Source organism: Schistocerca piceifrons, chromosome 1 (genome assembly GCF_021461385.2).
Source record: "Schistocerca piceifrons isolate TAMUIC-IGC-003096 chromosome 1, iqSchPice1.1, whole genome shotgun sequence".
Classification (NCBI taxonomy): Eukaryota; Metazoa; Arthropoda; class Insecta; order Orthoptera; family Acrididae; genus Schistocerca; species Schistocerca piceifrons.
The window spans coordinates 401,887,304-401,912,090 of record NC_060138.1 but is presented as its reverse complement, the minus strand read 5'-3'; the positions used below and the strand labels follow the sequence as shown (position 1 = coordinate 401,912,090).

The 24,787-nt window shown below is 39.5% G+C and overlaps 1 protein-coding gene across 1 annotated transcript in view; it reads right to left on the bottom strand.

The window, feature by feature from the left end:
- The window catches only part of LOC124729502 (V-type proton ATPase subunit E 1-like), an 89,445-nt gene extending 69,030 nt beyond the window's left edge, over window positions 1–20,415 (bottom strand). Inside the window, exons 1-2 of the mRNA XM_047248496.1 lie at window positions 20,338–20,415; window positions 14,189–14,364 (exon numbers count right to left, since the gene is read on the bottom strand). Coding sequence (XP_047104452.1) covers window positions 14,189–14,364; window positions 20,338–20,415 — 254 coding nt within the window. The remainder of the gene's footprint in view (window positions 1–14,188; window positions 14,365–20,337) is intronic.
- Window positions 20,416–24,787: the final 4,372 nt, after the last annotated feature.

The following is a 24,787-nucleotide window of genomic DNA, read 5'->3' as shown; positions in this document are numbered from 1 at the left end:
CTCTCTCTCTCTCTCTCTCTCTTGCTTTCTCTTCTTTGTCTTTCTCTGTTATGTCAGAAAGGTCACATCAAAACACAAATATAGAATGCCAACATTATGATTTCGTTCAATGCTAATTCGTTGCCATTAGTCCAGAAACTAATGGGAAAAGAAGATTGCTAATATGCCAGATTTCTGTAAAAACTTATTCGAAACATGAACAATTGTGGCAATGCATAACGGGCGAGGGGTCTGGTTTTTCCATCTTCATTCTTTCAGCCAAAGGGACAAAGATAATCCCAATATACGGGAGGTAAAATAATATTGCCGCTGGATCTTTCTATGGATGTGCATCTACAGAACATTTCAACTGCAAAGGAGGCACGGGAGAAGTTAATAAAGTGCATAGGCGAAGAATAAAATCGCTGAACTCTCTTAATAACTACTATGGAGAACCGTTGGGGAGTATATCTGTCGAAAATGATTTCAACCTCGAAGTAACTGGATAATGTTAATTTCGAAGTGAAAGACGAGTGGGTAGAATGTATTTTCTTAGGCAAACTGCGTAAAGATTCCAGATCAATGATAATAAGTTTAGAGAACTCCAGCACTGATGATAGGACATTGCATAAAAAGATTGCTACAATTCGCGTTTAATGACGCAGCCTTTCAAGCAAATGAAAAAGAAAGCATCCGATATTTTGCAACTGCAACTAATTAGACACATAATGAAGAACCGTCGCAGTAGAAAACATAAGCAAACAATCTACCGCCAAAGCAATAAGATATAAGACATTCTTAATGACGCCAGTCACAGCTAACAAATGGTGGTACATAGACTCTTGTGCAGCAGTTAGTATGTCGAAGCCTCAAGTGATTTTAAATTTCACAAAGTCAGTTTACATCTCACCAGCAGTCGTGGCAAACGACAAGAATTTACTCGTTAATGGGGCAGGTTTTGTGCATATTAAAACATTATCAGCCAGAAAGAAGACAAAGCCCAATGACAATACAGATAGCCAAAGATTGTAACACGTCACAAAACACAGCATCGAAAACTTCACTTGACCTAAAGCTCAACTGAAAAGCCCGATGTCAATAAAGAAAACCAAAAACCGATACCAACGCAGAAGTACAATGCAGATATGCAAAAATCGAGGGAATGAACCAATATTGAAAACATCACTTGACCTCTTTAGCCCAAGTGAAAAGGACAATACCATTAATACAGAATGCCAAAAACCGCTACAAACACAAAAAGCCAAGAGGAGCACCTATCAAAACATTACGGCATCGAAAACGTGGCTTCACCTCTACAGCTCAAATCAAGGTTATTTAAAAGGCTCAACTGAAACGCACAATGCCAATACAGAAAGCCAAAATCGCGGAAATTATTAAGCTTAGCATTAACTACGTATACCTGTACAACACAAATAACAAAAACCCAGCAATCATAAAAATATAGCTGAAACTATCACCTCCTGGTGGGAACTATAAAAATAACGACTTACGCAATAAAATCGAGTTTAACAAAACAGAATATCCAACATACCATACACAAATTATGCAACGAAAGAGAGACCGAGACACAAACATAAAGAAAAACAAACTGTAAAAAATCTTCCAACGAAAAATCTAACAATCAGCTTCAAAAGAATAAACAAAAAATTTGAAAAAATCAATGACATGCACGAAACAGAACACCCCCCCCCCCCTCTCCGCTCATCCCCGTCGTCCAATAAAAGAAATGCCACAGCTCCATTACATGACGGTTCAAAGTCAGTAATATCGAAGGGTCAAACTGGGCCAATTCTGTCTTCAGATTAATTTGGCAGCAGAAATACATATCTGACTACTATTACCGTATTTTGGTTGGTATGTAGATTCCGATACAGTGCAAATACTTTGCGCCATAGTAGCATATATTTATAGCCATGAGGTTTATCTGGGGCAGTTAAGAGGCGGATTATTAGAATTACACTTACATAAAGTATAAATCGTAAGCATATCCCTACAACTCCATGCAGTGCACTCCAAGGAGTGAATCCTGACCATCACACAATTTAAGCCCTGTGTCGATTACACTGTTTGCCTGTGCGTCGTTATCGCGATGTGCAAAGGCTACTAGGAAAGTCCTGCAATAAGACTTAACTGTAAGTCGCAAGAGGCTGATTGTCGCTGTATTCTGAGAATACTTCATACCTGCATTGTAGCCACTATGCCATGTCTGTGGACGCAGCATTGTAGCTCCTGCTAGTAGGTTTAGTTCAAAGTGCTTGCTATGACATCGTGGTCACCTACATTCAGGTGATACAGATAACTACAAAGAGAAAATTTCACTCTGGAGGACGCCGAGAGGATGGAAAGGCCACAATCATCAGTTACAGAGGAAAACATTGATGCTGTAAGGAAAATACTAGACTAAGACAGGCGAGTGATGTATAAGCAGATAGCGATTCTGCATGATCATTTGCAAGTAAGAATCTTTGTTTTCTCAAATGGTTCAAATGGCTCTTAGCACTATGGGACTTAACATCTGAGGTCATCAGTCCCCCAGACTTAGAACTACTTAAACCTAATTAAACTAAGGACATCACACTCATCCATGTCTAAGGCAGGATTCGAACCTGTGACCGTAGCAGCAGCGCGGTTCTGGACTGAAGTGCCTAGAACCGCTCAGCCACAATGGCCGGCTTTGTCTTCTCTGGTTGCTGCATAGACTGATGGAAGAGCAGATGACATGACGTTTGACTTGGTGCCGCGAAATGTTAAGGAAGTTATCTAATGGACAGTTTCAGTATGTAAATAACATAGTGACAGGTGACGAGACTTGGCTGTGCTATTATGACAAGCCGACCAACGGTGGCGAGCACCAACCAGGGGTAAGTGAAAACAAAGTAATAAGTTATTAAGAGAGAAGAAAATCAGCAGCTTCCAGTCAATATTACTGAACTAAAGGAGTAAATTACTTCAGGAGTAAATTTTTCATTTACTTCCGAAGTAGAGAGCAGCATTGAAGATGCGTGCCAACATCCCAAGGATGTTCGGGCTCACATTCAGTTCCTCCTCGGTGACATGTCTTGGCTAAAACTTGTCTAGGGGTGAACCACACATGTCGCATTACATACCCTAAGTTAGACACTTGTGACCTTTTGGTTAAATTGTATGGTTGATGACAAATTTGCGAAATTCTATTAAACATATGAAGCTAATATAACATATAATAACAGTAATAATATCATCGGGAGCTAAATTAACGACCCATATATTATGTAGGCCACACAGTTGCGATTTGGTTAGAATAATATTTATTCACAAAGCAAACTAATAGCGAAAGTGGCTGTATTTAGAGTTAGTTATACTCAAGTGCATATCCATTTGACAGAGTTCGATCATTCACAATCTCATTGCAAAATACAAGTCCAGTACTCCACCATGTTATCTGTGCGACAAGTTAGAGGTCACACCAGATGCGCAGCTCTCACCACTCAGAGACTGAGTCCCACAATACCACACAACGCGAAATTTTCTAAGTCGTTTCACTTCTTAGCTACCTAAAGACTGACCGTCCGCTTTCACATCTCCACCAGCACTGTACCCTTTAGTGTCTAGAACGGAACTGTCCACTTTGGTGTCTTCAGCCTGGTGGTGGGCAGGAAATCGCATATCTGTTAGAAATCATTGTGATTGAGAAGGCACAGATATCACAATAACAACTTTACATAATCTAATTGTGATTTCAGTCGCAAGTAGCATTTCACATTCAATGCCGCCTGCCATTTGTTGGCCGAATCTCGTACTGCTTTCTGTAAACCTGGTGTCGTGCTATGGAATAACCTGCGATTTCCGTGACAAGTAGCGACTAAAGGTCGCAAGTAGCAACTAAAAAGCACAGTTAACATTCTTTGCCTAGTGCCATCTGTTGGCCGACGTTTGTACTTCATTATACGAACCTTGTGCCTCATGAGATCGAGGATAACATGCACATTCAGCACCAGTTATGGTTGGTCAGAAACTGCGGTGACTGAATTATTATATCAGTAAGATTTTCATTATTTACTCACTGTATTTAACATTTATTTATCATTCCTTTAAAATCGTATAATAACTTCAATTAAACACAGTTCAATCACTCATTCTGCGCCCTATTTCATAATTATGGCACTTTTAAACTGCAAATCCTGTAAGAGTTGTCTTGAATCTTCACGAATCTCTCTTACGAGCCTTGATGTGGATAGATACGTACAGCAACCAGTGATCAGAGTTGGAACAGCTTCTGCAAAATCACAAGGATTATTAAACATTTTTGCTGTCACTAATTACAAGCAATGTAATTGACAGAGCTGTATTGCTAATATTTCTTGTAATGAAAGCCACTCAATGCGGGATGTTCACATTTGCAAGAACGATCTCAATTTAAGTAATGAAGTTCATTGAAACACTGAGAAACTAACCTCTCGTCTGACGAAGACAGTCTAAAGATAAAGTGGCAATTTCTCCAGATTTGTTGACAATGATATTTTAAATTATCACTATATGAGTGACTGAAATGTAGTTTGGATACCAGTGAACATAACAATACGTTAGAATTCGTTTTCTAAACACGAACTATTACGGTACTGTATGGATACTTACATATTAATTACACTATTAATATTTTCACAATTGTTTCTTTAATACAAATTAAAGCCAACGGAAGAACAAATGTAAAACATACTTACTAATAGTTTTGTTGAGATGCAATTTTCTGTGTGCACAAGTGTAACTTTTTCATACGGGGATAAATCGCAGAAATCATAGAAGTCGCAGGAATCGCAGAAATAGCAGCGGTAGAGTGCGGATGGGTACAAGACCTGGATTCGTTAACTACGATTATTAACTGCGACAAAACATAGTTAAGAATAACAGATACTGAAAATCGCAGTTTAGCCCATCACTACTCAAGCCAAACTGTTCGCTTTCGTGTCTGCACCAGCACTGTCCCTCTGCCCGTCTCCAGCCACGTATTCCGCGGGCTGAGCTTCATCGCTCAACTGCCTAGTGCAGTTCCCTTCGCTGAAGCCGTCCGTCTGATTGACTACATCTTATTCTACATTATTTTATATTTCAATGTATTCAAATAATCAAGGCTTGGCCACTTTCACGTTCTAAATAAAATAACAATAATATCCATTATATAATAAACGTTAAATTCTTTTACATAAAACCAATACAATTTCCTTCTTAATTTTGAATGTCACGGCCAGTAGCCTTGCATCAATGTGCTTTCTGATAAATAAATAAAGAACAAAAGTAATCATTATGCACTAAACTTAACAACAAATATTCTATTACCTAACAATTCAATAAGGTGTCAGTCAAGCTGTCATCGTTCAATGTTTTTGTGTGGAAAAAATGTTAATTTCATGCTTAACTGAAAATACTGATAATTTAAATTTACTATATCTTTTAAACAAATAAAGTTACAGAGTTGATATTTACGACATTTGTCATTTTAATGATGCACTTTTATGTGAAATGTCGATCGTTAAGATCGATCAAAGCGTTCATATTTTAGCATTCAGGTCTTTGCTACAAAACTTGTTAATTTCACTTTAACAGTAAATCCTAAACTATTGCAGATATGATCAATATTCAAGTTTTATTGGGACCATGTGAAAATTTAAAAAAAGATGGAAGATTAAAATTACTGTGGCTTCCCTCCCAGAATTCCTTCAGAATTAAATAGTTTTCATAAATGTTTCCCTTTATGGCTGATCTTCGGTCCGCAATATTTAACACTGCTACGCCTCCCTGAGCACAAACAGCTCCTACACGGTTCCCTACTACATAGGTTCTTGTCTGTCACACTCGCACACTACAGCACTTAGGCCTGATCAGCCTGGCCTCAAATGTTCAAATGTATGCGAATTCCTAAGGGACTAAATTGCTGAGGTCATCGGTCCCTAGACTTACACACTACTGAAACTAACTTAAAGCAACTTATGCTAAGAACAACACACACGCCCATGCCCAAGAGAGAACTTAGAACCCCCGGCGGGAGGGGCTGTGCAGTCCGTGACATGGCGCCCCAAACCACAAACAGGAGGTGATTATATGTGGTGACTATAATATAGACTTTCTCACCCACAACAGAAACAGGGAAACATTGATTAACATTGCAAAAACTTATAATCTGCATGGCCTTGTAAAGGAGCCCACTAGAATAACACCCACATCCAAGACAGCTCTAGATCAAATTTTTACAAATAGAAATAAACTTAACCCAACTCTAGAAGTATACAATGCAGGATTCAGTGAGCACCAAGCTGTCATTCTAAAGGTCGATGTTAGCAAAGATACCTCAAACCCAGTCCCACCTAAAACTTTACGAAGGTTTTTCACCCAAGAGAACTTGAACAAGCTAAATGCCCTCCTTAGTAAAGAAAAGTGGACAGAGATGTATACAGCCAATGATGTCAACATGAAATTCAACATATTTCTTGACAAAATGATCCACCACTTTGAAGAGGCCTTTCTGCAAAAACCAGTAAGAATAAATAATAATACAAACAAGAGTTGGATTACACCAGCTATAAAAATCTCTTGCAAACATAAAAGAATACTCCACATGTTATGTAAACAAAGTAGTGACTCCCCCCAACTAACAGAATGCTATAAAAATTACACATGTAACCTAAGAAGAGTGATAAGACAAGCAAAAAGGATGCAGAATGATGAGTACATTGACAAATCCAGCAATAAAGTAAAAGCAATGTGGAATATCATAAAAAGGGAAAGAGGGGAAATGAAAGCTTCACATTCGAACATAGAAATCAAACTCCACAATGAATCTATATCTAATCCCAAAGTTGTGGCGAACTCATTCAACAATTTATTTACAAGCATAGCTGAAAAACTGGTCCAAAATAATCCTAACACAAATTACCAACCAGCAAACCAAAAATATCACACATGTGCAAAGTCAATTTTCATTACCAAATTCACTGAAAATGATGTTGCAAAAGCCCTTAGAGAGTTAAAAAAATTCATATTCAGCTGGAATTGATGGTATCCCAGCAGCTGTAATCAAAAATTGTGAACACGCAATTGCTGAACCATTAACTCACCTCTGTGACTGTTCTCTCCAGGCAGGTATCTTCCCTGAAGCTCTGAAACTTTCCAAAGTAATTCCTGTCTTCAAAAAAGGTGATAATAAAGATATGAATAACTACAGGCCTATCTCAATCTCATCCTGCTTTTCTAAAGTTTTTGAAAAAATAATGTCCAAAAAATGATGGACTTCATTGAAAAAAAAAGATTTACTAAGTTTAGCTCAACATGGGTTCAGAAGCAACAAATCTATTGAAACTGCAGTATATGATTGCATAAATACGCTTTTAGAACTGTTAGATAGAAAACAACCCATAACAGGCATATTTCTGGATCTGTCAAAGGCTTTTGACACTGTTGACCACAAAATATTACTGGAAAAATTAGAACACTATGGTATCAGAGGAATTGCAAAAAACTGGATTGCTACATTCCTAACCAATCAGATGCAGAGAGTCAGCATGAAATATACTAATAGACAAAGCAACTCAATAACCAAAATACTATCAAGTAATAAAACTGTAAAGCAAGGTGTTCCACAGGGCTCAGTATTGGGACCCCTACTTTTCCTCCTATATATTAATGACTTGAGCCTGAATGTTGATGCACACAAAACAATAATATTTGCTCATGACACAACTGTACTCCTCAAAGGGGAGAATACAGAGGCTGTGCAAAAAGCTGTGAACTTGGCTACTGATCAACTCAGCAACTGGGCAAAAATCAACAGATTAACTCTCAACACCAAAAAGACAGCTTCCATGAACTTCCACACAACACAAAATGCAAATTCCTCTCAGCCATCTGTCACTATAAATAACCAGTCAATAGATACCGACACTGTTTTCAAATTCCTAGGTCTGTGGGTTCAAGATAACCTGAAATGGAATACACGTACAGGAAAGATAAATGCCAGGATTTGTACTGGCTGTTATGCATTGAGTGTACTGAAAACATGTGCTAGCCTGAAAACATTAACCAGTGCATACTACGCTTATATACAAGCCCACCTAAAATATGGTGTAATATTCTGGGGAAATGCTCCAACTGCTCTGAGCACATTCAGAATCCAGAAGAGAACAATGAGGATTATTACTGGGAGCAAACCCAGAGACTCCTGCAAACCCATCTTCAGAAAGTTGGAAATCCTTACACTGCCTTGCCTCTACATTCTTGAGACTCTAAAATTCTTCAGAAAACACATAGTGCCAACTGACCCCAGGGTCGTAAAAAATAGTGAAATACATGATCACAACACGAGGAAAAACGCAAACCTGCATGTTATACTTACAAACACTCAACTGTGTAAAAAGGGAGTTTTCCACATGGGCCTCCAACTGTTCAACAATCTTCCCACTAGTATTAAGTCCATCGAAGACAACATAAAATTTAGCAAAGCCGTGAAGTCATATTTGTTGTGTCACTGTCTTTACTCTATAAATGAATACTTAGAACAATAATCTTGCTGTTTGTGTTAAATTGAAAACATTGAGCAATATAATAGATTAGGATACTTTAGGCTTACGTTAATGCATGTTAACAATGTTAAATGATATTTTCCGACATCTGCAACACCCTGTGTACCATCAGATCACATGGAATAAATAAATAAATAAATAAAGTCCCTCCGCGCGGCAGCCTGGCTCATTAAGCACAAAAGACGCCTGTGAATTTCCCCATCTCGTAGCGAATCTGCGCTCTTTGTGACACATGGTCCTGGACGACAGGATTCGTTTCACAATTCCTACAAGGCTGTCTCTTTCGGTCATATACTTAAATGAGAGCGAAATGGTCGTTAACTCACAGTAGTAAGTTACTAAGAGGGAAGGAAATCGGCGACCTCCAGTCAATATTACTGAACCAAAGGAGTACATTACTCCGGGAATAAAGTTTTCATTATCTTCCAAAGTATTACTGGTGGAGAGCACCACTGAAGAGTGCGCTAGTGCGTTAGTAACTTAAGGGGAAAATAAGGCCAAAATTTATTCCTAGGCAGTAGCAGGAGTAAAGTAAGAGAGTAAGGTGCGATCTTTGAGTTTTGTGTTTTATGTGTCGAATTCTATGGATTACCTGGACTACAAAGAATATATGGAGATGGATGAAGAGGTGAACATCCCAAAAACAAGGGTTGTAATGGAGAGAAGAGATCCATTTGTGATATATAGCGACAGTGATTTCAAAGAGCGGTTTGGGATACGCAAGGAATATTTTGAGTTGCTGCTCAGTATGCTGGAGCCTGTCGCATCCCGGCACAGCCTCACTATACCAAAATGAAGTAAGTGCGAACTGCGTAGTGCAATCGGGACGTTAACGACAATGCGTCAAGTATAAGTTGCTGTCAACCTATCGGAGATGAGAGGGAGAGAATCTCCTTGGTTTGAAGCAAATTAGTTTCCTGAAAATAGGTTACAGAATTGCAATAGGCACAAAAGATTGGTTAGTTTCTATCAAGTTTATTCTCACATATACTTATGTGAGGTGCTCGACCATAAACCCCTTAGTAAGACTTAGTCTATTTATTCAGACTTGCTACTTCAAAGCTAATTGCCGATACATATGAGAAACAAATACAAAGCAATCACTTGTTATTGGTTAGCACTGAAATCTCTCTAAGTAATTGAGATAAAGACTGACAGCCTCTGTTCAACACTACTCCAATGAAACTCTAAAGATCCTACTTGACCTGCAGTTCCTGATTGTCCACCAGAGTCTATCACCGTCTTCTCGTAGTTGAAGTCTTTATCAGCTGTATCGGCTGCTATGGGCCTACTAGGCCCCTCTGGCATCTCGCTGCGGAATCTCCAAACTGCCGGCACTGGCTCTGAATCTGCATCTGAATCTCTGCCTCTAGCTATTCCGCTGCCTGGCCTTTTATTTCGTTTCTCATGTACTTGGGTGCACACGAGGTAATTTGTTTTACATGACCCTTTCATTTCTAAGTGATCAGATTGCACAAGAACGCCTATCGTTCCACACTCTCGTTTCTAATTGGTCGGCTTGTGCAAGAATGCCCTTGGTTCCACATGACACTTTCGTTTCTAGCTGCACACAACTTAATTTGGTTCCACACGAGTCTTTTCCGCACATGACTGACAATCTCTCTTGCTGTATTATCGCCCTGGTGTTTGCGTCTTCCATTGTGCAAGTTTGATTTGTGCTGCTTCCTCTGGAAGGAAGTCAAACACTAAGTTATTTGATCAACAAGCCATACTTGGTAGCCTCCGCCGCTTATCTTGTCCCTACGTCCTGGTGGACTATTTCTTAATGTCGGCTGGCTGTTTGCCTATGAAGCCTGGACTCTTATTATGGTCACAAAAGCAAGAATAAAAATTAAAAGTTTCTACAGTCACAACAAGCCATTACTGCACCATAATTCTGTCAGGAACTGTGCTTTGTCTCCTAGGCTGCAACTTCTCTGTGGACTGCGAATCTTTTGCACAGGTACTTATCAAATCGTATCAGGGGTCCCATTAATATCCATCCTACTGGTGCTTGAAGAGCTTTTAATGGTGTGATAAACAGTTTAACTGCCTTAAAGCCACTGTATGTGTCCATGTCACAGAGCCAAGAAAATATGTCAAACAACAAAAGGGAATTCTATCGAACTGGTGGATTCCAAAATGTCATAGGGGCCATAGATTGTGCACATATACCGGTACTTTGTCCGTCCAGAGCATAAGCACAACTATACGAAATCGCAAGAATTTCTTTTCTATCAATACACAAATGATCTGTGATGCCAATATGAAGATTTTGAACGTGGTAAGCCATTGGCCAGGTTCATGCATGATACACGCATTTGGGACATTAGTAGAGTTTCTGCAGAATTTTGAAATGGACAATATGATGGGTTGCTAGTTGGAGATAGTGGATATGCTCTCTCCAAACATCTTATGATGCCTGTGTTCCGAGCCCACACAGAAGCCGAACAGCGCTACAGTAGCCCATATTGCTACCAGGTGTGTAATAGAGTGAGCGTTCTGTGTTTGGAAGAAACGTTTCCAAATTCTCACTAAAGCAATGCCATTTAAACCAAACAAGTGTGGGAATATTATTTGGCTGCTACAGTTCTAGAAAACTCTGGAATAGAAGTTAGAGGTGTGTTTCACCCTGATGCGGTGGAGGTGAATGACATCGAACAATATGCATTTCAGCCAGAAGCATATGTTGCAGGTCAAGCTGTCAGAAGATCTATTATACTTCGTTACTTTAATTGAAACTGTACCTAGTTTGCTAGTAAAATTAGAAGTTTATGTAAAGACCTACCCTTCTTAACTGAAAGCCACCGGATTTTCACTACTGCAGTGAAAATTTACTTATTTTATTTATGTGTAATTTTATAGTGATGTTTTTTCTAGGGGATTAACATTCTGATTTTATATCTTAATTAAGTATGCAAAGTCATACAATGTTTCGATTATTTCTAAAACAACTTCTTTTATAATATAACAAATTCAGATACATATTAAAATATGGTATTAACAAAAATTGGTACCAATGCTGAAATGATAAACACAAATATTATGCCATACAAGAAACAAGGACATATTAACCATTTCAAAAAATATCAAGGAAATAGAAGATGTTTCATGCATATGAATATTTTCTTATTCACTCAAAAAACCATATTTCTCGAGCACATTGGCTGAAGAACTGGAAGCTGAAGCTTGCCCCATTACGTTCTTGAACTTACTCATAATTTCCATTTTGAGGTTATGCTTTTCTTGCATGATTTCTCTTTGTCTTCCTATTAATAATATTTTTGCATTGTATTCCTCTCGTATTAAACGCATTTTTAAGGAATGAAGCTCTTCTGCTTTTTTTCAACAACTCTCGGTTCTTCACTACAACCGCATGTTCTCTCTCTCTCTTTTGCTGGGCGCATCTTCTGACAAGCTCCGACCAGAGAAAGCAAGCAGAGGTTCATGACTATGGGATAAAGTTCCACCTTCAGCAGTTTCATTGCTACCTTCAGAGCAGTTATCATCATCGAAGTTGCTTGAAAGTATCACATTATCTCCAGGTGTGTCGTTGTTGTTAATCCCACCTATCCTCTCGAAAACTTGTGGAATCATATAAACAACCATTTGGTTTTATATCGTCGATCTTGGTCTCACCTACTCCACCGCCAGTTTGAAATTGTTTTAGATTTCCCTTAGCTTGCATTTGCTTTGTTTTTACTTTCATGTCCTTCCAAATTACCTTCAGTTGCTCTTGTGATCTTTATGTAAGAGCTTCTGCGTTGTATTCAACGTGTATTTTTTTCCAAGTATCCTTTTTCCTTTTTAGCATGTTTACATCATGCTTTTTAGATTCAAAAGTAGTTATGTACTTTTTCATTATTTCAGGAAACCGCCCTTTTCATTTTCTGGTATGTTTTTTGAACGTTTCTTGGCTACCTTCATGTTGCTGCTAGCTTGTAACTTAAACTGGCGTTTAAATTAATACGTTTCACCAACCAACAATGGGCATTGGTTGCTATAGATGGCGGTGTTAACAATAGATTCATCCATTAATGGCACGTTTCTTTTTCACAATACACAGATCTTGTCATTAATTAGTACAATAGCATTTTGATTTTCCAGTTACAATAATTCAATTTAATAATCCTTTCTGGCTTCTAAAATTATATCAATGAACATAAATTACGCAAAAGGTGACGCAATAATGTCTGCCGACAATCAATAGGCACTATTCTTCAAGAGAGAACATAACGCACGTGCCAGCAGTGTGCAGTAATGGCTTACTTTTTTAGTAAAAAGGCATCAGTACTAAAGAAGTAAACAGAAATTGAGCTCTCCAACAGTTACTAAAAGAGCATATTACTACAGAAGTAATTTACTGAAGTAGTTCAGACTAAAGGAGTGAAAGTTACTACAAGAGTAATTTATACTACTTTGGTGCTCGCCACCCAGACTCAAAATAACCTTTGCGTCTTTGAAGATGATGATAGACGCGTAGCTGCCAGAAATCCCGATCAGCAAAGAAAAAATAATAGCTGTTTTTTTTTTTGTTTTTTTTTTTTTTTGGGTGGAATTGTGGAGCGTGCTGCTTTGTTTGGACACACAGAAGACAGTCACAGCTAAGTGGTACACTGAGCAGTGCCTGGCCATGGTCATCTAATCATTGAAGAATGTGCTACTGAAGTCAAGAATGGACACTTGGTTCCTCCATCACGACAACGCTCAAGTTCATGACACCAAAGCATGCACCGAATATTTGCGGCATACAGGATTGAAACTTTTTGAGCACACTCTGTGCAGTCCAGACCTTGCTCCATGTGACTTTGCACTGTTCCTGCGTGTGAAAATGAAGCTGATAGGAGTGCAGTTTTCAAGTGATGAGGGCGGGGGGCTTGGGACTATGAGTGTGCCTTACTCCCTACAGAAACTTGGAGGATCTGGTTTAGGGACTGGTTTCAGAAGATGGAGAGGTGTATCCAATGTAGCGGAAATTACTTCGAAAATTAAATAAAGAAAGCTGTATTGCAAAACTTTCCTAGTACTCTTTGTATGAATGCATAGCGGTAAACAGCTCATCCATGCAAATGTTTTTCACATGTCTAGCATTTTCTGCTGCTGATACAGGGCTTATCATGAAAATACAGCAACAACATAGCACAAACACTTTGAGATACTCCAACACAATTATATGTACATTCAAAATTTTGGACCTTAAACTAACTGTACAAAAGAAGTGAAATCGAATTGTATCTTCTTTGATGAAATGTTGAATTCAACGTTTCGCTAACTTTCGGAGGCTTATTTAAAATTTTTGTTGATCTGCCATCATTCCTGGACTGAACGCTGTGGGACCGATGACCAAGCAGTTTTGTCCCTCCCCCTTTAAACCAACTACCAACTTAAGGCTGCACCTTCAGCTGTATTTTTTTTTTTCGTGTAACTTACCATCCTGGGTCGCAGCTCTAAATTCTCTCACACCGTTCCATGGAGAAAAATGTATGTACCGGTAAATATCTGCCCCAAACCCATCGTATGAATATGACATTTTGTAATGGACACGATTTAACCAAAGATATTACAAAACTTCATCTGTAGCTGTGATCTCTATTGGAATATTTATTTGGCGACTGTGAGAAGATCCAAACGGTACTCACAGTTTGAACTTGGATTTCATTTTCTTCTCCTGCTTGGTGTAGCTGCGCGATATTTGATTCACTTCAGTCCATATAATGCTGTTCTTCGTCAGTGTATATGACTCGTCAATGTCATCCTCGAGGTCCTCTAGCGTCTCCTCCAGATCTTTCTCCATAAAAGCTAATATGTTGGCAATCTGAAACAGAGACCTTCATTTTAATGGCACTGTCGTCTGCTGTTTGCAAGCTACAAGGCAACAATATATCACTTACAGCCTTGTTTAAGTTCTCTCTGCTTAATATCGAAGTAATGTCTCGAACGGGTTGTGTCTCCATGTTCTGTTGATACAGTTCACAGTATCTTACCTAGACTCTACTATGCGAACGCTGCATTAAGAAATAGACCGCGTTGTGCGAGTACTATGTGATTTTCATTTGTTTTAGTTTAAGTAGTTTGATATTTTTAGGATTTGGGAGGGGTGTCTATCTTTGGTGAATGATGTTACAGTTTGCAGTCGCGTTTGTATAGATGTTGATGACGCCGTTTCTTCTAAATTCTTTCGTCAGCTATTCACCAAGCTTAATTTTCAGTTACGATTTTTATTTTAAATACAAGAATGACATACCTCATGGCATTTAAATTAACGTATTTTTATACCATAAATACTCCACTGCTTGTCAATTCACGGGTTCGTAATGATCAGATTGCACTTGGTTATTCTGCCTTTGTTTCTTGATCTGAGCAGGATGTGACAACACGTGCATTTTCATAATCTGACCAAGCTAACGTACAATGAAACTGAACTTTTATTTCAGAACAAAATGTTTAAACAAACAACGCAACGTGCTCAAGGACCAAGCGAAGTAGCAGTTCCAGAAATGTTGATGCGGATCTGCGTTTTGAATGTGAAATAATATCTTGAACAATAATGCCAACGTCGCGTTACACTGTGAACAAGTAGGCTCCGATACACATAGAAATCCCGTAGTTTTACACTTGCCGCCAGCCGTACTCGCTCTCAAATACCAAATTACTTTCCAGGATTATGATCTAATGTTTCCGTAACAAAATGTTTTGAAACGATTGCCAGACGATACATCTCTTCTCAGCAACCTTTTTGACGTTTTATGTTCAGATGACCCGGGCGGGAATGATAATCACATGCACAAAACAGATTGTCGTCTAGAACGGTTAGGCGCCACCTTAACAAATTTGAACCTCTGAGTACAGTAGGGCCTACTGAAAACTGCTTTGAGTCAGATTTTAGGCAATTTTCTGGGGGTTTTCTTTACCCTAAGCCCTCAATTAGTTGCTGGATATATTGCAATCTTTGCCTCCCGCCAGAGTTTTCACCTTCCACAGATCCCTCTAATACCAACAAATTCGCTAATGTCTTAACATTTGTCCTATTATTGTGTCCCTTTTAGTCAGTGTTGCCTTCTACGCTGATTTTGTGGAGAACCTCCTCATTCCTTATCTTATCAGGCCTTCTAATTTTCAACATCCGTCTGTACCCATCTCAAACACATCGATTCTCTTCTTTCTGATTTTCTCACAGTCCGTGATTCACTACCATATAATGCTGTACTTGATACGTACGTTCTCACACAATTTCTTCCTCAGACTGAAGCATGCGCTTCATATTAATAGAATTCTTTTGGAGAGACGAGTGCGCTTTTCCTGTGCTAATCTGCTTTTTACGTCCTCCTAGCCTCGTTCGTCATATGCTATTTTGCTTCTGTGGTATCAGAAATTCTTAACTTTCATGAACTTCATGACCAAATTTTTATGTTAATCTCATTCCTTCCTCTCATCACTTTCGTCTTTCTTCAGTTGATTCTCAGTCCAAATTTTGTACTTTTTCATTCGTTCATTCCATTCCACACGTCCTGTAATTCTTCATTACTTGTTACTTTCACTGAGGATAGCAATGTCATCAGCGAATCTTACTGATATTCTGAAACCCCGAATTGTAGTCCCACTCTTGAACATTTGTTTTACTTCTTTCATTGCTTCTTCGGTGTATAGTTTGAACAGTAGGAGCAAAAGCCTGCACCCTTGTCTTACACCCTTTCTGGAGCTGCCCAGATGAATTGTAAGAGTACAAACTATAGTGAGAAATCCTAATAAATGCAGCAGAGCTTTAAGAACCAGTATTAAGTAAGGGATATAGGAATTCATTACAACCCTCTGCGTATTGCATCCATAGGAACCGCAAGGAGTCCAATAGGAGGTGTTAAAGTTGACAGACCTATCATTTGAAAAGAGTAATGAAATGAAAAGTTCGTATGGCATTGTTGGCCGGGATGTCTTATTCAGGTTCGGCCGCCAAGTGCAAGTCTTATTTCATTCGGCGCCACATTGGGCGATTTGCGGCCGATGATGAGGATGAAATGATGAGGACACCACAACAGCAGTCCACGAGCGGAGAAAATCTCCGACACGGACGGGAATCGAACCCGGGCCCAGTGCATGGGAGGCAAGCACTCTACCATCCAGCTAAGCAGGCGGACTGGAAGGAGCAATAAAATCAGCTCACCCATCTGAGTTAGAAAACACATCACATAGCCACCTGCAACAACAAATTGAAATTTCAGCAGTAGATCCAGCAAGAACAAAACTAGGTGAACCTGTATCATAAATCACACATCATAATCGCTGACATCCATCGCAACTTATCAGTCAACCAGAGCTGTACCAAGGATCAACCTTGCTATTAAACTACAGGACAACCAGCAGCCGCCAGGAAGCGCACCACCAGGACCAAATTTGGCCACTGTGGTCCTACCAACTGTCACTATCACCTGCTGCAGGACAACAAGAGCACCAAGAAAAATGCCATGAACAAAACTCTGAGACACTAATAGACATCACAAACAATGTTGGGCCAAGAGTTTCACAACCACAGGCACCGCACCCTATGGAAGGCATTTATAACTGAAGTGGGCTTTCACAGAAGGACTTTCTGGCATACCCTTTGGGATTTCCATCCTACAGTGCTTGACAGCAGAGCAGTGTTGCTACCCCGCCAACATTTCCATGAATATGGGCACCAAACATCAGGATAATGCTCCAGTAATTGGCGTCCATGCATCGATTCTGTTAATTCCGTCGAGCAAGGTGGCACTATGGTTAAGACACTGGACTTGCATTCAGGACTTGATCGTTCGGATTACCCTTTGACCATTTAAATTTAGGATTGCTGTAGTTTTCATAAATCATGTAAGATAAGTGCCGAGATGGTTCTTTTGAATAAGATACAACTGATTTTTTTGATCATCTTTTCCCAATCCGAGATTTTGTTCAATCTTTAATGATATTGCCGCTGACAGAACATTAAAACATTATCTCCTTCCCTTCTCTTATCACCTGCCAGAGCCACCTCCATCCAGGACACTTCTGGCGGTATGTGCCTTTTGTAAGGACGTAGGATTTAGTGTCTCATAGTATTATTGATAACCATACTGAATCAGATATGCTGGTAGAGGTGGAGATTGTAAATTGCCTGGTCATGTGACAGTTTTGTTAAGCTTTTCTTTGGTTCAGTACCACTGTTGACCTGTTGTTTGCTGTCACATTGTTTCAGCATCAGACTATTTGTAGGTAGCATTACAGACAACTTACTCCTGAGGCACACATATCTTTATAACTTCATAATTGTGTGCCTATTCCTCTCAAATTGCTACTGCCACTCTTCATTATAACTAACTCAATCAATACACTACGGTTAAAAGGGATCTTCAAATTAAAAAGTTTATGATTGACACCGGGCTTAATACGTGTTGAATTTATGAAATGGTCGCTGGATTGATCTGAAGTCCACTCCGTGTACATCAACATTCACACTATTCACGTTTTCGCTTTTTAATGCCGTTCGTTCACAGTACCCAAAGTAGGCCTACTTGGCGTCCGCAAAGGCAATGGGCTGGTGACACCAGAGACGTGAAAAGTACGATTTGGTACACTGTAGTGTTATCAATATCTGTACCATTACAAAACAGATACCACTGATAGGGTGCCTTGGCCAACTATGATGCTACCACCACTATCACGGACATCTCTGCATGTGCTGAGCAGTGATCCTTTCAGACACCACCATATAAGGCCACGATTGAATAGCAGCCGACTGTTCGTTGCTGTTGTGGATGTTTAGTATTTTGGATACTTACCAGCGTGCTTGTCTTGCTGTCAACTTGTTTGTACCATTGATTTCACCTGAAACATTCTATGGACTGTTACTCTACATAACCCTTTCACTGCTGAGTGCACCGCAACAGTGTGGGCCGCACCACGCAGCAGATGCGTCGTTCTGGGCACAATAAGGTCTTGAGCACTGCAGTGCTGCTACACTAAGCAGGTGTCGTCACAGGCTTGTCCATATTTATTAACACCAATGAATATTTAAAATTAAGTGGGCGTATAATACCCTTTATCGTTGAAATTCCTAAAACTATATGACATTACAAAGAAGAATAGTTCAGAAAGTTTTTGTGTATAACTGTGTGAAGTTTTCGATACAAGGCACAATACACAGTTCCCCATCACACTGTTTACAGCAGTAATCGATTCCTTTAGGTATTTTTGTTTTTACTGGATCTACAAAAAGGTCCATGTTCTTCTACTGACGATTCGACGGTGCTAAGAAAGTGCCTTTCTCGAACTCGCAATGGATTTTCTTTTTCTGATGGAAGATCTCCTGATGCTTTCCTTGTCTCACGTCTGTAAAATATCAGGAATAACGCCAAGAAGAAAATCAGTGACTGGATAATCCAGTGTGAACTTTGAAACCAACATGGGAATTCAGCACGCACATGTCTAAGTAGTGAAAAGAGTTTTTTGTACTATTTTGGTATATTGCGAACACATTTCATTGAGCTAAATACCATGTTGCATTTGTCTACTGCACCCACAAACTCGTAATTCAACACATACGTTGGTTTGAATTTTTCAGTATTAGCCTGGCGGTTGATTTTCCCAGCTGATTTCATTTTAGCCATATTGCACGTCATCAATATATGAGGGGCAGTCAAATGAAAACTGAACAACTCCACAATAGGACCATGGGATGGTTCCATTCAAAAGCAATCACCACACATGTTAAGATACATATCCCAATGGGAGGCAGGATGATCAGTTCCTGTTTTTTAGGGTGTGGTCAGCCACTGGCAGATCCAACACTGCACCCATCCTTGCGCTTCCTCTTCCAACTGAAACTGAAGTTCACACACGTCTTTTTTCACGATGGCAAAGGTGTGAAAACCACATAGTGAAAGATCCAGGAGAATGTTGCCTTCATCCGATCGGCAGTATGGGGATGAGCGTTGTCATGCAACAAGATGATTCCGTCTGACAGCATAAGGGCAAATGGCAAAACCAATGGGGGAAACATCCCAATCTCCCCTGCCACAGAAATCCAGTGAAGTCACGATGACCTCCTTGAACTTCAGGTGCCCTCCACTCATCGAGTTCCTCAAGCGTGGAGCCACAATCAATGCACAGTTCTTGCAAGACACTTTGCAGAAACTGGACCGTGCAATAAAGTCAAAACACCCAGGAATGCTGTCTGATGGAGTCATCCTGTTGCACCATAATGTCCACCACCACACCACCAATCCAATCGAACAAAGGCTCTGAATCAGCTAATTGGGTGGGAAGCACTGCAGCATCCTCTTACTGGCCAAATTTTTTGTCATATGATTTTCAAATCTTTGACAAGCTGAAGAAAGACATGCACGGATGTCGCTTGCAGTCAGATGAGGAAGTGCAAGACTGCATACGGTGTTGGATCCATCAGCGGCTAACCACATTCTATGAAACAGGAATTGATCACCTCACCTCCCAGTGGGATAAATATCCTAAAGTATGTGGAGATTACTTGTGAAGAAAACGATTCCATGGTTGTGTTGTGGTTGGCGTTTGGTTTTCATTTGACTGCCCCTTATATATATAATGTGCATCACTTTTGTCATGCCACTAAAGAACAATCACTGTCTGTTGACCTAAATTTCACCTCTCCTCTTTGCAGTTTGGTTTCAAGTTTTGACATACCTTTCCTGTTCATGTGAATTGTAACTGCAGCATTTGTTCCTCTTCATTGCAAGTCCAGTTGTGGAAGAGAGATGGACTTGTGTACCAAATGTCCACATATGGCATAGCATGTGCCTCGTACCATATAAGGTTCCAAAAGTGTTGTCACAATATTTCCAGTAATTCCCAAATAGTCTTCACTGACTACTGTGTCACACATTGCTCCAGTATAAACTAAAAAGTCAAGTATAAAAACCATTTCACAGTCGCACAGAACATACATTTTTATGCTGAAATGATGTATTTTACATAGAATTTACTGTTTGAAAACCAAAGAGTCTCATGAGTAATAGACAACTTTCAACAATACAGTCTTTTCAAAATGGAGTGAGTGCTGTTCTGAACTTCCCTTTCATTTGGAAACAACGGATCTTACTTTGTACAGCCTATCACCCTCAGCAGGAACACTGTTACTTAAAAAATGCAGCATTTGGAGGAACAATAATTACCTTTAATGAGATCAGTAATCAGAGTTTTGAGGAGATAATCATTTGACCATTATTCAAAACATTTCAGTCTTTTATGTGACTACATAGGCTTTCCCAGCATAATAAGTTTTGAAAGTCTCTTCGGGTTTGCTGTCGGATTCTAAAATCGACTTGACTCGATATTTCGGCGATCGAGCTGGTCGCCATCTTCAGGAGAATGCTGCTTCTGCTGATGAGTCCCGCTGAGAACTGATGCCAGGCTGCAAATCGACGTCCTATATAGGTCATCGTGCAGTACACGGTGCATGCACTGCCCATCATGGTTGCTGCCCTCCAAGACAGGGAGGTGGCGCCGCCCTTAGTAGAACACTGCTAGCAACGATATATCACACTCAGGGCCTCACCGAAGAACGTTCAATTTTAATGCGAGATAATACAGAATCCCACGTCTTGCTAAGAGGAAACCCATTGTCTCTGTTTATTAAATTATCTGCCAACCTAATTTCAATCGCCTCTTTATAGACACTGTTCCAAAAACTGGAAATGTTGGCAACTACCACAGTTTCATCAAATTTCATACTGTGTCCCTCATTGAAGCAATGTTCTGCTACTGCCGATTTTTCTGGCTGTTGTAGCCTCCTATGACGGCAATGTTCCACACACCTGTCATGAACTGTGTGAGTCTTTTAGTTCGTGCCATGAGAAGAGTCACTGTCAGGAAAAAATACATTTCTGCTACACACATTTCTTTCCAGGTCTTCAAACACTGAACAGTATAGTAACTATTATTCATGTCTACAATAAGTAATACTAATTCCGCTGTGAATAATGTCAGAAAAACTTGTAATGCACTAGGTTTTTCTGGAAGTGTAAGAGTTACACCTGAATATGTTGTATCAAAATCACAAACCCAGGGAATCACCTCCTCCCCCCTGTATCATGAAAACTTGTAAATGAACTTGCCTTTCTTCACTGGGCACAGCATCCTGATCTTCATCATCATTGTCAAGGTATGCAATGAAAAAAATGGGGTTCTGGCCTCAGAGATGTAAAAGGGCAAGAATCCAGAGGCAGTATCCTCAGTTTTAGGTGAAGAAAGAGAAAACTCTCTCATTACCTGTTTCCATGAGAGTATGTTGTTTCCTCGTCAGGTAGCACACACTTACAAACTTTCAGACACTACGGAACAATACAAAGTACCTGAGTCCCACTGAGTAACCATCAGTAATCTTAAAAACTGCTTAGATCTCCACAACTGATATCATGTTACCCCATCACTAACATTTACTAAGAAAATTGTGAAAAATATATGCAGCGTTAGCTTCTTTCATACACATTGTCACTGGCACTGGAGACATGATGTCTGGGCTTGGATAAAGCAGTTTAAGTTTTAATGCTCTCAGACTTTGGCTTTCTCCATAGAATCTTTAGTATTTAGTTGATCAGGATCACTACCCACTCATGCCAGAAATGGGTCTTACTGAAGGGTTCTTGCCATGAAATGTATCAACGTCTGTGAATCAATAAATGTCAGCTTACAACCAACAAAATATAACTGTAGTTTTTGCAGTATGGCATACCTTCCACCATGGGAGCTTTTGAAGTAGACTTTTCTTTTATTTGACATTAGTGTGTTTCCTCTCTTAACTTTATTCTCAATGCCTATGACAACATGACTATTTTTATTTTTGTTCAATCAGTAGCTACTCTGTTATTTCCATGCCTTTGAACTTAACTGTTTAGAATGGTGCAGAATTTCTCCTTGATACTAGTCTGCCCCTGTTTCCCAAGTTCTCATTTACTTACAGACTTGACATTCCCTTTGCAATGCCATAGAAAGTAACTGCTGCACAATGTAGGTGTCTTGTAGTGTTATATGTCTGTTCCATAAAACTTCAAATGTCCAGTTATGTTACTGCTGACCGTAACTGACACTAGTATATGTATCTTTGTCACTATAACACATTGCTTACAAAAACACATATACAACATTTACTTATATAGATACAAAGTGCTAATAATTATCACTACTTAATTAGTTTTGAACAGAAAGCTGTGCACGTATTAATTTTGTGCACACTGTACTACTTCCTACACTGAACTATCACATGATCTAATTAGTTCCTTGTGTTCCTGTCAGGTTATAACCAGGTGTAAATGTGCACTATGTTCATAAGGAAAAAGTTGTTGGACACATCAAATCTGGGCAGCCTACACTTAATGCTTCTGTATGTTCACTCCAAATTATCAGAGAAGTAACCTTTGTCTTCTCCATAACTTTCCTCATATGGTACAAAGAGCAAAGTGGTACTGTAGTTAATTCAGTGGACTTGCAATGAGGAGGACATTGGTTCACACCCTCATGCAACCATCCAAACATAGGTTTCCATGGTTTCCACAAATTATTTAAGGCAAATGCCAGGACAGTTCCTTTGAAAAGACACAGCTATTTCTTTTCCCATCCATCCCCAATCTAAAATTTCACTCTGCCTCTTATGATTTTGTTTGCAATGAAATGTTAAACCCTAATCTCCCTTCTTTTCTTCACATGGCACAGGATAAATCATCACTACCATATTGATAAATCAGCCCTCATATCTAATAAAAGATAGTCTGTTCAAAAGCTAGGACACTCTTTTACTTAAACTAAAGCAAATATGAAACATAAACTTTCTGAAGTTGTTCAAGATTTTTGCTAATTTGTTTGATATCAGAAAACTATGGTATATCTACATCTACGTCTACATATATACTCCACTAGCTACCAAGTGGTGTGTGGCGGAGGGCACAATTCACCCAAAAGTCATATTTTGCCCCCTCTGTTCCACTCACAGATTGCGCGAGGAAAAAATGACTGTCTGAACACCTCAGTATGAGCTCTAATTTCCCTTATCTTTGAATGGTGATTATTGCACGATTTGAAAGTTGGTGGTAATAATATACGCTCTACACCCTCGGCAAAGTTCGGATTTCGGAATTTAGTGAGCAGCCCCTTCCGTTTAGCGCGTTGTCTGTCTGCAAGTGTGTCCCACTTCAAACTATCTATGAGATTTGTAATGCTCTCACGATGGCTAAATGTGCCAGTCATGAATCTAGCTGCTCTTCTTTGGACCTCCTCAATCTCTTGAATCAGACCCAACTGGTAAGGGTCCCATACAGACAAACAATACTCTAAGACTGGACAAACTAACATATTGTAAGCAATTTCCATTGTTGAAGGACTGCATCACTTCAGGATTCTACCAATAAACCACAGTCTAGAGTTCGCCTTGCCCGTTACTTGTGCAACCTGATCATTCTTCCATTTGAGATCATTTCGAATAGTCACACCCAGATGCTTGATGGATGTTACTGCTTCTAAAGACTGGGCCATTTATTTTGTACTCGTACATTAATGGGGATTTTTGCCTTGTTATACGCAGTAGGTTACACTTAGTAATATTGAGAGATAGCTGCCAGTCATTACACCACACGTTTATTTTCTGCAAATCCTCATTGATTAGTTCTCATCTTTCATGTGATACTACTTTCCTGTAGACTACAGTATCATTGACAAACAGTCTAATGCTGCTGTCAATACCATGAACCAGATCATTTATGTAAATCGTAAAAAGCAACAGACCTATTATGCTGCCCTGGGGCACACCTGATGTTATGCTTGTTTCTGCTGAAGTCACCCCATTCAGGACGACATACTGCTCTCTGTCTGTTAGAAAACTTTCTATCCAACCACATATATCATTGGATAGACCATAAGCGCACAGTTTCTGGAGCAAGCGACAGTGCAGAACCAAGTCGAACACCTTTCGAAAGTTGAGAAATATGGCATCAACCTGAGAGCCGGTATCTAGAGCCTGTTGTATATCATGCACAAAGAGGGCCAGCTGTGTCTCGCATGACCACTGTTTCCTAAAACTGTGCTGGTTTCTGCAGATGAGCTTCTCAGAGTCTAGAAAGGTCATTATGTCTGAACACAAAATGTGTTCCATGTTCTACAACAAATCGATGTCAGTGAAATTGACCGGTAATTATGTACATCTGATTTTCTACCCTTTTTATAGATTGCTATGACCTGGGCCTTCTTCCAGTCCTGTGGAACTTTCC